This window comes from Dama dama, chromosome 23 (genome assembly GCF_033118175.1).
Source record: "Dama dama isolate Ldn47 chromosome 23, ASM3311817v1, whole genome shotgun sequence".
Taxonomy (NCBI): domain Eukaryota; kingdom Metazoa; phylum Chordata; class Mammalia; order Artiodactyla; family Cervidae; genus Dama; species Dama dama.
Window position 1 is genome coordinate 19040168 of NC_083703.1, and position 17862 is coordinate 19058029.

Below are 17862 nucleotides of genomic sequence, written 5' to 3' on the forward strand. Positions count from 1 at the left end.
CACATGACTCTTAAAGACTTACTCTGCCAGTTAGCATACTCTGTTCCTGACTTATATGATGTATGGTCATGATATTTTGTTTAAGAACATTAAATGTTGGTCAGTTGGAAACATGGCAGAGGTATTTTGTGATTCTGTTAAATATATTAAAAATCAAATTTCAAGTACAGTGGGACAGAAGTGATAGCTGAGATAAAAAGTAAGCCAGAACCTGAGTCATGCTCCTAGTTACTTATTATCTCAAAGGCTCGAAGCAAACCATGTCACCTGACAAGCCAAGTCAGTCTTTTTCTTGGCAGGTAAAAGAAGCAGGAGAGTTTGGTTTTTTTAAATGCAGTTTGTGAGACATTCTTGGCATAATAAAAATAAAAAATAAAAAATTCCATAAAGGAACAGACTAACTGAAAATGCTTTTTTATTTTTGATACACCCACCTCTTGTGGTTTTATTGTTTTTCTCTCTTCCCCAAGACCTTCCCATTTGTGTGAAATTGTGTTAGAGCACATGGAGGATAAAAATGGATCCAATACTTAGAATACTTTATGCACAGAATAATACATAACCACATAAATAACAGTCATATGATAATTATGTTATTAAAAATTCTTTCATAGCTTTCTTCATAAAATTACCATTTGTATCTTCCAACAGGATCCCAGAAGCCAGGCTTTGACAGTTTACAAGGTCCTTCAGTTGCCTGCTTATAGAAGCTATAGAACTTGAGCATCATTTCATTTGTTGGCTGGAATGAACCTGTTGGAAACATACATTAAGTAAGATCACTTGGAGAATACAATTGATCATTTAATGCAATAAATTAGCTAAGCTATACTAATAATGATTTTTTAATACTTCATCAATAGTTCAAACTATTCCTATTTTACAGAAACAAAAGTATGGCACAGTTTCTTCATTCCTTTGATTTAAAAATAAAATTCCCTGGCTGTCCAGGAGATAGAATCCACCTTGCAATTCAGGGGACACAGGTTTGACCCCCGGTTGGGGAACTCAGATCCCACATGCCACACAGCGTGGGCCATATCAAAAAACTGAGATTTTACACTTTCATAACAATGCCTCACAATTCAATAAAGAAAAGAATAAATGAATAAATATGCTGTAAGTGTAATCAAAATAACTGGTAAATGTCACTTAAAAAACCAAAATATAGAATAACTGTATCATGCAACTGTAATAAGGTATTTTTATCCAAAAATTGTGACAAATCACACTGACTAGAATAAATGAAAAAGTCAAAAATATATACTCTGCTAACTCAAATTGCAACAGCAAGAAATTCAACTTCTTTTGATTTTCCATTTCTCAATGGATTACAAAGTTGGGCTACAGCCAACCAGTGTGTACTGTGGTAGAAAAAGAATTAATCCAATATGAAATATGTATCTTATTTCCTACCTCCATAGTTTTTAGACACATCAGTTTTTTAAGGATCAGTCTTCATACATGTTTCTAGCATATCAGTACACTTTTTTATATTTACAAATTTCAAATTGTTTAATGCTATAAGTTGTAATACTCTTTAACAACAAAGAAAAACTGGAATATAAATGTTTTATAATAACAAGCTAAATAATTTTGATACACATATATGACAGGATTATTTATAACTACTGCCCTTAAAAATTTTGCTGTCTTTTGTGTACTAATATGGAATTACATTGATGCCATATTATAAGTGGAAAGGTTGTAGACAATTTTATTGTCTTATTCCATCTTCAAAAAATAAATATATATGCAAATGTATTAGTTGTACATATATGTAAGAGCCAGCTTGTATTCATGAATGTGTGATCTAGATATATACATATCAAATTATTCTCACTGATTATCTCTGGGACTTAGAAACGGGAAATGAGGCAACTTTCACTTGCACTATTTTTATATTACAAAGTATGTGTTATTTTGTAATAAAATTTAAAATACAGAAAATAAAGACAGGTAGAAATCATTTAAAAATTTACTGTAGAAAAATATAAAAAATAGCATGAAAAATGTTTCATGATCTACTATGAAATGAGAACAAAACAGCAATTTAAAACAGCATAACCAGCACAATCCATTTCTGCAAAATAAATACTTACATACTTAAAAAGCAGAGTAGAAGGAAACACATCAAAATGTTAAAAGAGGATATAGCTAGATCATAGGCATATAGATTACTTCTAGTTTCTTTTTTGCTTGTTTTTATTTTTTAAAAATTTACATTTAGTGTATATTACTTTTATTCCAAAATTTATAACAAAAATTAAAACTGTAAAAATATTTTTAAAACTTCATAGATTGCATAATAATCTGATAACATGAAGTTATCGAAAGCTAATAGTTCATACACATTGTGAAAATTACAACACAGACAAGCTGAGAGCTGATGGTTCAGATTTAGTGAAGAGATAAAGTGAAGTTGCTCAGTCGTGTCCGACCCTTTGCAATCGCATGGACTTTAGCCCACCAGGCTCCTCCATCCATGGGATTCTCCAGGCAAGAATACTGGAGTGGGTTGCCATTTCTTTCTCCAGGTTCAGGTTTGGCCAGGAATAAATAATTAATTCCAAAATCACAATAATAACTAAGTACACACTATATGCTCATTTTCAGTGATACAATCTTTACATAGCAGAGGGGGATAAATGGAGAAACTATAGTTTAAAATGGTTACCTATTTCACTAACACAAACCCAAATTTAAAACATCAAAAGCTTCATCTCATAATATCTTTAGTAAGTCAATCAACTGAGATTTAAAAGTTTATTAGTTAAGGTGAATAACATATATATTAGGTTACAACAAAAAATAATAACATATACTGAATGTATCCTGTGTATAAGACGTGGATAAAGTATAATCTCTGTCCTCAAGGTGCTCATGCATAATATATTTGATATAAATGTGTTTAAAATACTATATAGGAAAACAAATTTCTAAAGGCCAAGAGCATACCAAACAAGATGCTACAGGATTCTTCATAACTTTACACCATAATAAAGATTATGCAACAATAAACAAAAAACTCTAAGATTATTTGCAAAATAATCCTGGACAGATGACACAACTTAAAAGCTTTACTATAAAAATAATGACTCACTATAACAATAGTTCTGCTTCAATTATTATCAATTTCATTTCAGGGAATAATATTACAGTACTGAACTTTGCCTAACCCTGTTGCCATTTGGCAGAGGTTCTTGACTCTAACCCTGCTGCCATTTGGCAGAGGTTCTTGACTTTGCAATATCTTCTTAAACATTATATAATACAAACTATATTTACACTTACATGGATTTCTTAATAAGCAATATATGATCCTAGTAAAGATAGCAAACTATCACCAAGTCTATCCTATCAGTTCTCAAGAAGTATAAAAACATGTGTTTTAGAAATAAAGATGAAGGTACCATTTAAACAAAACTCTTAGCATCATGCCTTCCTATAAACTCTCTCAATCAGATGTTTTGAAAATCAATACCTAAGTTCCTATGTTATTTCTTTACATTTTGTTCATTCACTCTTCTCTTTCAATCCCTCATGTGTCCTCCGATTTGATGTTTGAAGATTACGAAACAAAAGTTATTTTATGTATAGTTGTTTTCAAAACCTTTTTTATATGCACTTAATGAATGTTTTCTAATAGTATTGAACTTAGCCCAATGAATTACTTAACCCAATGATCATGAAAATAGTGACCATGACATTAAATACTGTAGTAATATATTAGTGTTGTATTCAGTTAGTTTTACACTCTGGCACAATGACCGCACTTAAAAGCATCATTTTAAAAATACAAGTTTATTGTGAAAGATAATTCATATAATGCAGAAAGATTAAGTGAAAAGTCAAAGTCCCCTTCTTCAAGCCTTTCCACAGGAAAAAAAAATATTTGAATAATGGCCTTAAACTTCCCAACATTTGTCAAAGGACATAAAATCACAAGTTCAAAAAGCTCTGCAAAATCTTGAACAGCATAAACATGGAAGAAAACCATACCAAGACAGGTCATAATCAAACCACATAGAGAAAAATCTTGACAAAGGTCAGAAAAATGACAGGCCAAATATCAAACAACAACTCCAATGACCTTTCACCTAAGTGACAAGACTCCAAATGAGTGTAAAAGAGAGAACACTAGTACAACAAAACAGTTTTTTTTTAAGCAGCAAATATTTATGCACTTTTTAAATAAGAGAAATCGTTTTACACGCGAATACCGTGGTTCTTTCCTTTCTTTTCCTTCATATGAAAAGTTTTCAGAAAGTAGACTTTATGAGTATGCGACCCCAGGCATCTCTATCGTAGATTTTATTTTACCATACCCAAATCCGCAGTCATTAAGTGACGAGATTTTTCAACAATACAAACTACTTAAGATCTGTTTCAGGCTTGAAAGATCAGCAGGCAGTTAATTCACATCCGATACCTCCCTTCAACTGCATGTAGAAATCAAGGAAGAAAATAAGTAGGTTAAATAAAGCAAGACCAGAAGCAGAAAGAAGGTTCAAGGAGGTGGGATTCAGAAAACTGGGGCCTCGGGCCTCTGCAGGAGGCTTCTTCAGCGGGGCCCAAGTGCACGTACCATTTTTCGGCAAACTCTGGATCACCTTCACCGCCGCCTCAAACCGGGTTTCGTGCACGGATCTCGTGTCCGCCATCTCCAGCCGCCAACTCCGGCCCCGGTCCCAAGGTCTGTCGCCTGGAATCAGGCAGCAGCAGCAGCACCAGCTTTCCCAGGAGCCTGCATGAAACTGAAACATGGAGCGCAGCCGTGGATCAACATTCCCGAAGGGAGGAGGACTCCAAAGCGCAGCTGGCCAGCTCCCCCTGGCCCTGCCCTCTCCAGGCCACACCGTCCGAGAGGGCCCGGCTCCTTCCTCCTCCCCGGGGTGTGACCTACGCTGGGGAGGCCGGGCCACCCGGACGGAAAAACAACTCACCGAGAGGAAGAGCATCTCTAGCAGAAGGCGGAGGGGCCCAGGGCACCGGTGGTCGCGGTGCAGCCGTCCCACACACAGGACCCTGGCGGAGCAGCCACACCCCCCATCCCGGCGAGGTCCGTCTGTCCCTCCGCGACCTCCAGGCAGCCCCGCCCCAGAGCTTTGGGGGTGGGGGGACCCACTCTCTGCTGCCCCCGCGCAGCAAACTCCACCCACCCGCCCGGCCGCTGCGGCTGTGACGCGCGCTCTCTGTCCCTCCCCAGAGGAGTTGGACCGGAGAAGGCAGAAAATGAGAGCAGGGAAAGTGGATCGCCGGAGGGCCTGGGATCGCTGTTTAAACAGGCCTGAGCGAAGTGTCCTTGCCAGCGCGGCCGCCCCGGGGGTGCGGCGCGCGCGGTGGGGGGTTTGAGGGGGTGTGCTGCGGAGCCAAAAAAAAAAAAAATGACTGTGGTCCCCAGCGTCTTAGGTTAAGATTTGGAGAAATGTGATGGGGCTTAAGCAAAGTGCTTTAGATCCGAGAGGCTTGGTGCGAACCTTAAGCTCTGCCATTTAAAGTTCTGTGACCGACCTAGGGGCAAGTCTCTTCGCCTCTCCCGGTGGCAATCTTCCTAACACCGGTAGAGGAAAGGATTTAGGGATGCTGGGTGGAGGTGCTTAGCAGTGCTTGGCTCGCAGGCCTTCGACAGCTTTAGCCGCCCCGACACAAGGACGTCCGAGCAACAACCAAAGGAGAGGGGAGGTTGCCCGCTACTTAGACCGGGCGAGGGGAGGAACACCTTCCCCGGCATCACCGCCCCCCCCCCCCCCCCCCGCGACTTCGAGCCCCAAGGAGCCAGGCACGGTACCGCTTCAGCCCGCGCTAACGGGAGACAGGGCGTGGGGCAGGGGTGAACGAAGACCCAGTACAGGCGCGACAGCCCTAGAAAGGGGTAGACCCCGGGCCTTCGCCTTCTTAGCGCATCGAACCACATCGTCAGGCACCTAGGAAGCGGCCCCAGGCCCACCGTGGGGGCGCTGCTTTAGGTTCTAGGGGGTGGAGTCCTGCGGCCCAGAAACCCCAAAGTCGCCAAGGTTCGGGATGGGTTAGGAGGGTGACTATTCCAAATCTACTCTCCCCCTGGAGTCGCAGTGCCAGCCTTTACCTTGATTCAGCGGGGGCAAGGCCTGTCCGTTAAGTCCCCGATGCCCGCCCCTCGCCGTCCCCCCGCCCACCCCCGCGGGCTTGTGGGAAATGTAGTCCCCTCTCCCGGCGCTTCCGGACACCTCCCTCCCACAGCGGGAGTTCCTCCCACCTGTTCGGGTTCGGTTTCTGGTTCCCGCAGACGCCGGAGCCGTTGGGCCGGAAATCCCGCCTTCCTGTGCTCCTTCCACAAACACCACATCCGCTTCCAGCCGAAGGGAATTGACCCTCTGTGGTGTCTTAAGAATCCCGGTGGGACTGGACTTGATTCGGAGAACTGGGGTCTCATTGCTTGCTCCTGATGTTTACTAATCGAAGGCGGGAGGAGAAGGTGATGGCAGAGGGTGAGATGGTTGGATGGCATTGCCGACTGGATGGACATGAGTTTGAGCAAGCTCCGGGAGTTGGTGATGGACAGGGAGGCCTGGCGTGCTGCAGTCCATGGGGTCGCAAAGAGTCGACACGACTAGGCGACTGAACTGAACTGATGTTTAGTAAACGTTGAGGTCGTTGCTGTTACGTTACGGTCTAGGTAGTGAGGCTTACTGAGTGTCTGATAATACTTGCCAAGCGTATAACATATTCCAGAAACGCTGTAGAGTGTTAACCAATGAGGAAATTGAAACATATTAAAGGATTTGTCCAAGAACAAGTAGCAGTGAGTACAGGAGTCTGTAGGAAAGGCTTCCTAGGCGGCTCGGTGGTAAAGAATCGGCCTGTGAGTGCAGGAGACATGAATTCGATCCCTGGGTGGGGAAGATCCCCTAGAGAAGGGAATAACAACTAACTCCAGTATTCCTGCCTGGGAAATCCCATGGAGAGAGGAGCCTGGCGGACTACAGTCCATGGGGTCGCAAAAGAGTCGGACACCACTTAATGACTAAAGGACAACAGGAGCGAAGCCAGGAGTCAGTCAATCACAAAAACTCTTGCTTTATGTCTTGAACTTTTTCTAGGACACTGAAGTGTAAGAGGCTAACAATTTTTCCAACTTATTCAAACATGGAAGATTTTATGTGTTTAATATCTACTGCTTCCTCTTTGCTTGCTCTTTTATTTTATAGCCTTTCCACTTAGCAGTCAGTTGTGCATTCTTGTAAAAGGACATGGGTATTTATTTCACATCTAAGACTTCATTTTGGCAACTGTTCATTAAGCTTTCTATAATAGGATGTAAGATTCATGTAATAAGTTGGTCATTAGGTAATGATGAGTAAGAATTTTTCTGCCAGTGGCTCCTCTTGTATATCCATTTGCTGGTACTATGGATTTCCAATCATGGAGAATAGCTTAGAGAAAAGAAATTGAGGTTATTCAGTTAAAGGTGTTTAAAAAATAGCTCATTTATGTATCTGTTCTGGTTTAGATGTGGTACTTCCTACCGAAATATAATGATGAGTGTGATAAATCAGTTCCTAAAGCGCCTTCCAGTTATATATCCACCCACGTGTGCTTAGTCAATTCAGTCATGTTGAACTCTGCAACCCTAGGACTGTAGCCAGCCAGGCTCCTCTGTCGGTGGGATACTCCAGGCAAGTATACTTGAGTGGGTTGCCATGCCCTCCTTCAAGGGCTCTTACCAACCCAGGGATCAAACCAGTGGTGTGTCTCCTGCATTGCAGGCGGATTCTTTACCACTGAGCCACTGTGGAAGCCCTATATAATCCTGTAATTCTACTTAATATGTATTTCATGGAACACTAATGCCTTTCAGAACTTTCAGTATAGTGATTAATATGAAGCATTCTTTTTTTGAGATATATTGACATACAACAGTCTATTAGTTCCAGGTGTACAACATAATGGTTTGAGCTTTGTATATGTTATAAAATGATCACTGCAGTAAATAAAGCATTTTTGATCATGTCTGTCTACAGATATTTAATTAATAATTAAGACTGGGCCCACTTCTTATACATGACCATAAGCAAGGTAAAATAGTACATTTAAGGGTTTGAAGAAACATAAAGGAGTAAATATTAAAATAAGTTAAAACGGATTCTTCTAGATGCTCCTTCCTTTACAATTATAGGGAAGCCCCTGGGGGCTCAGATGGTAAAGAATCAACCTGAAATGCAAGAGACCCAGGTTTGATTCCTGGGTCAGAAAGATTCCCCCCCCCCCCCCCCCAAGAAGAGAATGGCAGCCCACTCCAGTGTTCTTCCCTGGAGAATTCCATGGATAGAGAAGAATGCAGGCTACAGTCCATGGGGTCACCAAAAGTTGGCTAACACTTAACTTGCAAATATTTTAAAAGTCCTTACTGTCATGTCATGTAATTGACACTGATGTTACAGAGCATTTTTAAGCTACTCAGTCTAGTGTGGTAAACAGATATGTCAATTATACTCAGTGAAACTGAAAGAAAAAAAAACCTGAAACAGTACACTGTATATGATCAGCAGCAAGTTTGTTCATATAATGGGACCATAGATATGAGGGAATGGAGTCACAGCACTAGATGAAAGGTGAAAGCGATGATTGAGGCCAACTTGAAGGTCACATCTGCCGTGCAAAGGAGTTTGTACTTTGTTTTGAACCCACAAAAACCATTTTTGTATCAGCTACAGTTTGATTCCACAGCTTCCCTGGTGGCTCAGATGGTAAAGAATCCACCTGCAATGCAGGGGACCTGGGTTCAATCCCTGGGTTGGGAAGATCCCCTGGAGAAGGGAACAGCTACCCACTCCAGTATTCTTGCCTGGAGAATTCCACGGACAGAGGAGCCTGATAGGCTATAGTCCATGAGGTTGCAGAGTCAGACATGACTGAGCGACTTTCACAGTTTGATTGCAAAAGCAAAACTACTAAGATTGATACAGTATAAGAGATTAATTGTGGGGATTAGAGTTTCCATGACTGTGGGAGGCCTCTGGAACACTTCACCTCTGTTACTGGACCTGATGCTAAAGTGGTTCTAGATCAGCATATCTTTATAGTCAGGAACTGATGTGGAAGACAAGAACAAACTGAAACCCCCCTAAGCACAATCTGGAACCAATGAGGACAAATTGAATCCAACATGACCTCTTACTGCTTCTAAACTCAGTGACATGCACAACCTTCAGAACAAAATGGTACCAGTCTCTGTGGAGATGAACTCACCCCTGACCTAAGACTCAGAGCAGTTGTGTGTCAGCTGCTACTCCAGCCTGGTGTCTTTCAGAGCTGCTTCACTTCTACCTGCCAAACATCACATAAGTTCATCTGGGAGACACAGTTCTAGCCTCTCTAAGAGTAATGGCCCAAAACAAATTCACCACAATTATTATTATTCTTTGAGTGGCCAGATTCTACTCCAGAAATATATAGAAAGATAAACATTAAAAACTTTAACATAAATCAAAAGAGAAAATGAAAAGACAAAAATCCGATCTTGGCTGTTATTCGGAAATACTATCTTATGGACTGCATGTTTGTGTCCCCCAACTTCACATGTTGAAGCCCTAACCCCTAGTGTGGCTGAATCTGGGGAGAGGACCTATGATAAAGGTTAAATGAGGTCATGGGGTGGAGCCCTAATCCAATAGGCTAGTGCCATTATAAGAAGTGGAGGAGACAGCAGCTCTCTTTCTCTCCCATAAGCTAGCATCTTGATCTTGGGCTTCTGCAAGAACAAAAAGAAATAAATTTATTTTGTTTAAGCCGCCCAGTCTATGGTATTTGTTTATTATGGCAGACTAAGTTGCAAAGAGTTGGACACGACTGAGCGACTAAACTGAACTGAAGTGAACAAAGACACCACGACTACTTGTGAAAGACAGCCAAAGAGGAAGAAGAAATGAGGCATAAATATGAGACAAAATTATTTTTGGATAATAGAATTGTTGATCTAGAAAAGTTATATTGAATAGGCTAAAATGCTATTAAAATTGAGTTTAGGAAGATGAACAATTTGGGACAAATATACAAAATCTATAGCTTTCTAATGTTGAAATGCAAAAATTAAGCCCAGATAGAGACTTAAATATAAAAAGCAAAACTACAGATTCTTAGAGGGTAAGGCAGACCTAGCTAATACAACAAGAAAGAAAAGTATGAATGAGATACAATGATCAGGAAAGAAAAAGTAAATATTTCATTATTTGCAGATGAGATGTTTGTCCACATAGAAAATCTAGGGCAATTATTACAATGAAGAAAGTGTCCAGTAAGCTTGTTGAACATAAAGTCAATCAATAATGATCCCTTAAACCAACAATAATCAATTAGAAAGTGTAATAGAAAAATACTGACAATAGCAATAAAATTCAAAATACTCTGAACAAAGAAAAATATGTAATACCTTTATGGAGAAAAATTATAAAATTTATCAATGGGCATGAAAGACCTGAATAAATTGACACATGATGGTTCTACTCAAAGCTACAAAGATGAAAACTCTTCTCAAATTAATGCGTAGATACAATGTAAAGTCAGTTATAATCCTCATAGGACTCTGTTGCACTTTATAACCCAACTCTTAAAAACCCTACAAGAAAGTCTAGAACAGGCAAGATGATTCCAGAAAGAACACGATGGAAGGTTATATTAATCAGAGTGGGCTATCTGCTACAATCAACTCCCGCAGTATCTCAGAGGCCTAACACAATGAAGTTTATCTCTCTGGTAGGTTGGACTCTGCTCCATTTAGTCATCCAGGAAGGTAGGATTATCAGCCTCCATCATCCCAAAGACCTCTGAGTCCTCCGCTGGATCTGCGGCCTCAAGCCAGAAGAAGATACTAAGAAAGAAGACACAGTCTCAGGGGAGATTTTTAGGCGCCAGCTCTAGAAATGGTGAATATCACCTTACAGCTCTGAAAGTGGCAAATATGGTCCCACTTCACACAATACTAAAAATTTTTAGTCTACTAAATTTAATTTCTACCTAAAAGAAAACTGGGCTTACTGAACAAATAGCCATCTATACCACAAAATATTGGCACTGCCAAATAGCATGCTTAAGAATAATTGATAATTAATGAGTGTGATATTGACTGAGGAAAGCTAGTTTAATAGGACAGAATAGAGAAGCCAGAGATAGACAGGAATTAAAAATTAGTGGAGAAAGAATGAACTATTAAGTAGCAATGAAACAATCCCACATGGAAAACAAAAATATTAAGATCCTTACTTCAGAAACACACATAATAAATTCCACACAGATTAAGGATCTAATGTATAAAATGTATCTTTAAAGTCCTTAGAAGAGAAATAAAACAGCTGCTGTGTCTCACAACCCCAGAGGGCACCGTTCATGTTGTAATTAATTGATGTTAGCTGATGCCCCCTAAAGTCATGCAGCACAGTGGTCTTGCTTATGATTAAGTGTTAAGGAAAAGTTTACATAACAAACCCTCAAAATAGAATTGTAAAAAGAAAATATGGGGACTTTCCTGGTGGTCCAATGGTTAAGACTCCATGCTCCCAATGCAAAGGGTGCAAGTTCGATCACTGGTCAGGGCACTAGGATCCCACATGCTGGGTGGAACAGCCAAAAATAAATAATTTTTTTAAAAAAAGAAAATATCAATACTTATCTTAGGCTTGCATTAACTAACTACCATACACTGAGTGACTTAAACAGCAGACATTTATTTCTCACAATTATGAAAGCTGAGAAATCCAAGATCAGCATACCAGCAGCCTAGGGGTCTTGGTGAGAGCCCCTTTTCCTTGGCTTGCAGGTGGCTACTCTTGCTGTCCTTTCCTCAATGTGATGCATGCTCATAGAGAAGTCTCTTTCCCGTCATCTTCTTAGAAGGACACTAATCCCATCATGAGAGTCCCAAGTTCATGAACTAATCTAAACCTAATTACATTTCACACCTCCAGAGTCCACACCTCCAGAGCCATCACTTTGAGAGATTAGAGTTTCAGGTTTCAGCAATGAAAAAACAATGGAGCATATTCGACTCTGAAGCCTAAGAATTTAATGTGTAGTGGAAAAAAATCAATTTGAAGAATATATAAAATACAAAAACAGAACTGTGAATTATTTATACAAGCTTAATATGTAAAATTAGTTTTCAATAGAAAGATAAACACAAAATTCATGCTACTGATTGATGGGTGGAGGGACTGGATATGGTGCACCAAAGGTCTACATTCTTATCTGAATATTTTATTTCCCTTTACAAAGCAAATACTAATATGAAAAGTGTAATAATATATAGTTTTACAGAATTTTACCCAGTTGCCCCACATTGCTTATTGAATAATTCATCTCTTTCCACTTTCTATTTGAAATAACCCCCTTTAAAATACTAGTTTCCACAACTCAGCAGCAGCAAAAGGAAACAGATTTTAAAAGAGACAAAGGAGTTGAAGAGACATTTATCCAAAGCAGACATGCAAGTGGCCAACGAGCACTTGAACCGATGTTCAACATCACTAATCAATGAGGGAATGCAAATCAAGATCACAATGAGATACCCCTTGACATCTATTAGAATGGCTATTATCAAAAAACAGAAGATAGCAATTTTGGGAGGATGTTGAGAAGTTGGAACCATTGTGCATTGCTGATAGAAATGCAAAATAGTGCACCAGCTCTGGAAAACAGTATGGCAGTTCCTCAAGAAATTAAATATAAAATTGTCAGGACTTCTCTGGTGGTCTGGTTCAACGCTGCACATTCATTGCTAAGGTCTGGGTTCAGTTCCTGGTCAGGGAACTAAGACCCTGAAAGACGTGTGTGTGTTTAGTCGCTCAGTTAAGTCTGACTTTGCAACCCTTCAAGCTATAGTCCACCAAGTTCCTCTGTCCACAGGATTTTTCAGGCAAGAATACTGGAGTGGGTTGCCGTTTCCTCCTCCAGGAGATCTTCCCGACCCAGGGATCAAACATCTCCTGTGTCTTCTGCATTGTAGGTAGATCCTTTACCCACTGAGCCATCTGGGAAGCCCAGAAATTGAGTCCAAATCTCTCTCTCTCTTTATATTAGAACACACATATATATTAGAATTATCATATGACCTAGCATTTCACTTCTGGGCGTCTATTCAAAAGTATCAAAAGCAGAAACTCAGACATGTATTTGTTCAATCGTGTTTATAACAAAACTAGGCAATAACTGAAAGGTGGATCCAAGTGTCCATGAACAGATAAGTGGACAAATAATATGTGGAATATACATACAGTGGAATATGATAAATAAAGGAATTTCTGATGCATGCTACATGGACAAATGTTGAATATGTTGTGGTAAATGAAAATAGCCAGTCACAGAAGGAAAAATGTTATACATCCATGAGGTACAACAGTCAAATTCGTTTAGACAGTAAGTAGACTGCTGGTTGCCCGGGGCTGGGTGGAGAGGTGAATGGGGAGCTATTATTTAATGGGAACAGAATTTCACTTTGGAAGAATGAAACAGTTCTGGAGATGCACGAAGGTGATGGTTGTACATTAGCATTGTGAATATACTTAACAGTACTAAATTGTATACTTAAATTGGTAATTTTGTGTTATTTATATATTTTGTCGCAATAAAAACTCAACTCTATAAGTTATACACCCTTGGAAATTCTGAAAATACTGAGAAAATGGAGAAATCCTACTTCACAGAAATGAATTTTGCAATGCAAATCTTTTTTTTTTTTTTTTGGAAAATTCAAGGCTTTGTATTTATTTCAGCAAAGCCAAATCCAGTAAACTGTTTTTATCCAGGATTAATCAGAACTAAAAGGTTGGACTGTTTTTCTCTCCATAATAGGCCAGTGTGTTTTAGATGAGTAAATGGATCCCCTGGAGGAAGAAATGACAACCCACTCCAGTCTTCTTGCCAAGGTAATCCTGTGGACAGAGCAGTTTGGTGAGACTGTAGTGTGCATGCTTAGTCACAAAAAGAGTTGGACATGACTGAGCACGCACCCATGTGTGTACATAAGCAAACAGAGCAAACAACAAGCAAATACAAAGTTTCATTATATTTGAGGGCTTCTTTCTGGACTTTCTATTCTTTTTGTCTCTTCATGTGCCATTACCAAACCATTTAAATTACAGCAGCATCTAAATATGTTTTAATAATATATAGGGCTAGATTTCCTTATGTAAAATAAAAACTGTTCACTGCAGGATTGTGGTGATAAAGTTTGAAGACACTTTAAATGTCCTTCCACATGGAACTGAGTGAATAATTATGGCCCATCCATTCAGTGAAATACCATAAAGTACGATGGGACAGTTTTAATGTATAATATAGAAAGATCTCTATGATATGGTTAAATGAACAAAAAAGCAGGAAGACAGAACACCATGTACAATTTAGGTAAAAAAAATTGTTTTTATGTGCATAGAAGATCTACAAGGTCTATAAGAAATTTATAACATCTGTTGCCTCAGAGGCTGGTTGCTAGAAGTCAGGTGTGATTCTTGGTGCATAATTTTTTTAAAATATTTCTTTATTTGGCTGCACTGGGTCTTAGTTGTGGCACATGGGCTCTTCGATCTTTGTTGCAGCATGCAAACTCTTAGTTTCAGCATGCAGAATCTAGTTCCATGACCAGGGATGGAATACAGCCCTCCTGCATTGGGAGCATGGAATCCTAGCCACAGGATCACCAGGGAAGTCCCATGTGAGATTTTTTATTTTTATTTTTTGGCGGGGTTTTTTTTTTGAGATTTTTTAAAAATTATTTTTCTCTATACACTTTTAAAATAAAATATAAGATGCTTAGTGCTTAGTCACTCAGCTCAGTCATGTCCGACTCTTTGTAACCCCGTGGACTGTAGCCCACCAGGCTTCTCTCTCTATGGGGATTATCCAGGCAAGAATACTGGAGTGGGTTGCCATGCCCTCCTCCAGGGGATCTTCCCAACCCAGGGATTGAACCCAGGTCTCCTGTGTTGCAGGTAGATTCTTTACCATCTGAGCCACCAAGGAAGCCCAAAATAAAATATACGAGCAGTAAATTGTGCAAAGCACACCACTTTTAAGAGTAAGTTTGAGCTTCCCTGGTGTCTCAGTGGTACTGGGTTTGCCTGCCAATGCAAGAGACACAGGTTCGATCCCTGATTTGGGAAGATCCCACATGCTGCTCAGCAACTAAGCCTGTGCACCACAACTATTGAGCCTGTGCCCTAGAGCCCAGGAGCCATGGGTACTGATCCCATGTGCCCTGGAGCCTGTGCTCTGCAACAAGAGAAGTCACCACAATGAGAAGCCTGCACAGCACGGCTGGAGAGTAGCCCCTGCTCACTGGAACTAGAGAAAAGCCTGGGCAGTAATGAAGACTTAGTGCAACCAAAAATAAACAAATTAATTAAATCAGGAGTATAGTTGGATGATTTTTATTTCCATATGCACCCCTGTAACTTCCAACCAGATGGTGAATAGATGTAGAATATTCCTGGTGCCCCAGAAGATTTCTTCATGTTCCTTTCTAGCCCATCCCTTATAACAACTAACTACAATTCTGAATGTTGCCATCATCCATGACTTTAGCCTGTTTTTGAACTTCATAGAAATGAAATCATACCCAATGTACTCTTTTTTTTTTTTTTGGCAGCACTGTGGGGCTTGTGAGATCTTAGGTCCCCAACCGGGAATCGAGCCCGTGCCCCCTGCCTTAGAAGCATGAAGTCTTAACCACTGAACCACCAGGGAAGTCCCACCACAATGTACTCTTTATGTCTGATTAATTTTACTTGATAAAACATCTTTCATCTCTGAGAGGACACCTAGTGAATCAGGCATCCGTGTTCCTGCATTTATCAGTAGTTTGGTCCTTTTACTGCTGCATGTATTCGTTACATGAATATACCACCATTTATTTCTCCTTTCTCTTATTTATAGGCTTTGGTTTCCATTTCTTGGCTATTATGAATGAAGTTGCTTTGAGCACTTTTGTACATGTCCTTTTGTTAATATACATATATATATGTGTGTATATATATATACCGATTTTTCTTAAATAAAAACCTAGAAGTGAATTGGTGGACCTTAAGGAGGTATTTATTTAGGTTTAACAGGTATTGCCAAACAGTTTTCCAAAGTGACAGTGCCTTTTTACACTTGTATATTCATATATACCCGTGTGTGTGTGTGTGTGTGTGTGTGTGTGTGTGTGTGTGTGTACGCGCTAGATGTAATATGCCACCGCTGGGTACTGTTGGTCTTTTTTTTTGGGGGGGCAGCATCTGGCCTCTTTCACTTAGGAAAAGGTGTCTGAGATTCGTCTATGACTTTGTGTGTGTAGTATTACATGTTACATCATTACATATTACTCATAAACTGGTTTGTTTATCCAGTTTATCCAATAACTGACTGAAGGACATTTGAGTTGTTACCAGCTTTTTTTTTTTTTTAAACTATAAACATTCATATGGTTTTTGTGCAAACATAAGTTTTTGTTTCTCTTGGGTAAATATCTAGGAGTTGGCTTGCTAGGTTATTTATTAAGTATATATATATTTGGCTTTATAAAACTTTATATGTTTTCCAAAGTGGATGCACCATTTTGAATATATGAGAGCCCAGTTGTCCTACATTGTGAGTAGCAGTTGCTATTGTCAGGATTTTTTATTTTAGCTTTTCTAATGGGTGTGTAGTACAGTCTTTTAAATTTTACACTACATCCTGGTAGTTTTCCTTATTATGGTTTTAAGCTGTGTTTCCTTGGTAAATATTGAGTTGAGTGCCTTTTCATATATTTATTGGAGTGCAGTTGTCTTCTTTTTTCCAGTTGCCCTCTTTTATCCATTTCTGTTTTTGCATTGTCTTTTTTTTTCTTCATTGACTTGGAGGAGTTTTCTTGTTTTGTTTTAATATAGTTCAAATATAAGTCCTCTGTCAAATGTATGTGTTGTAGCTTAGCTTTTCACTTTTAATAGTATCTTTTCATGAGCAGTGTATTAATTTTAATGGTGGCTCTAGCAGGTTCACTGATGGCCCACTCAAAGACGTCCGTGTCCTAATCCCTGAAAACCGTGACTGTATTATTAAGGAAATATATTTTATTACCACCTAAGCATGGCAAAAGGGACTTTGCCTATGTTATTAAGTCAAGAATCTTGAAAAGAGAAGATTATCTTGGATTATCTATGTGGGATGTATGTAGTCACAGGGTCTTTACAGGAGGCAGGTTGATGGTCAGAGTCAGAGAGAAGGGGTTGTGATGACAGAAGCAGAGTCAGAGAGAGCTTTGAGGATGCTGTGCTGCTGACTTGAAGATGGAAGAAGTAGCCATAGCCTAGGGATGCAGGTAGCCTCCTGGAGCTGGAAAAGGCAAAGTAATCCATTCTCCTCTAGTGCCTCTGGAAGGAAAAAAGCCTACTACTATCTTAATTTGAAACAAACAAGACCTCTGATCTCCAGGGCTTTAAAGATGATAAAATAGTGTTGTTTTAAGTCACTAAATTTGTTGTAATTTTTTTTACAGCAGCAATAGGAAATGAGTACAATGACTTAGCTTTTCATTTTATTAAAAAGCAGTTATGCACAAAATAAAACAAAACTGTAAAACAAGTGATTTATCTTTTCTTTCTTTTCCTTTTTGTTAGTGCTTATTGTATTCTGGTTAAGAAATCTTTGCCTGCCCCAAGCTTGTGAAGTTACTCTGTGTTTTCTTTTTCTTTTTTTTTTTTTTTACTCTGTGTTTTCTTGAAGAAGCACATTGCTTTACCTTTTACATTTGGAAAGTGATATATCCTAAATACTGTTCATGGGGTTCTCAAGGTAAGAATACTGAAGTGGTTTGCCATTCCCTTATTTGTCATTTCCACAGCATATTCGCAAGGGATTTGATTTAGG

At 39.4% G+C, this 17862-nt stretch overlaps 1 protein-coding gene across 3 annotated transcripts in view; it reads right to left on the bottom strand.

Annotated features, from left to right (window-relative positions):
* The window catches only part of ACBD5 (acyl-CoA binding domain containing 5), a 30858-nt gene extending 24704 nt beyond the window's left edge, over positions 1-6154 (bottom strand). For 2 of the 3 annotated variants that reach the window (XM_061126103.1, XM_061126102.1), the window contains exons 1-3: positions 4947-5107; positions 4589-4757; positions 633-753 (exon numbers count right to left, since the gene is read on the bottom strand). In XM_061126103.1, coding sequence (XP_060982086.1) covers positions 633-753; positions 4589-4757; positions 4947-4961 — 305 coding nt within the window. In that variant the 5' untranslated portion in view covers positions 4962-5107. Of the gene's footprint in view, positions 1-632; positions 754-4588; positions 4758-4946; positions 5108-6088 lie in introns of those variants that run through there. The other variant, XM_061126104.1, reaches the window with a different exon arrangement.
* Between the last annotated feature and the right edge of the window lie 11708 nt (positions 6155-17862).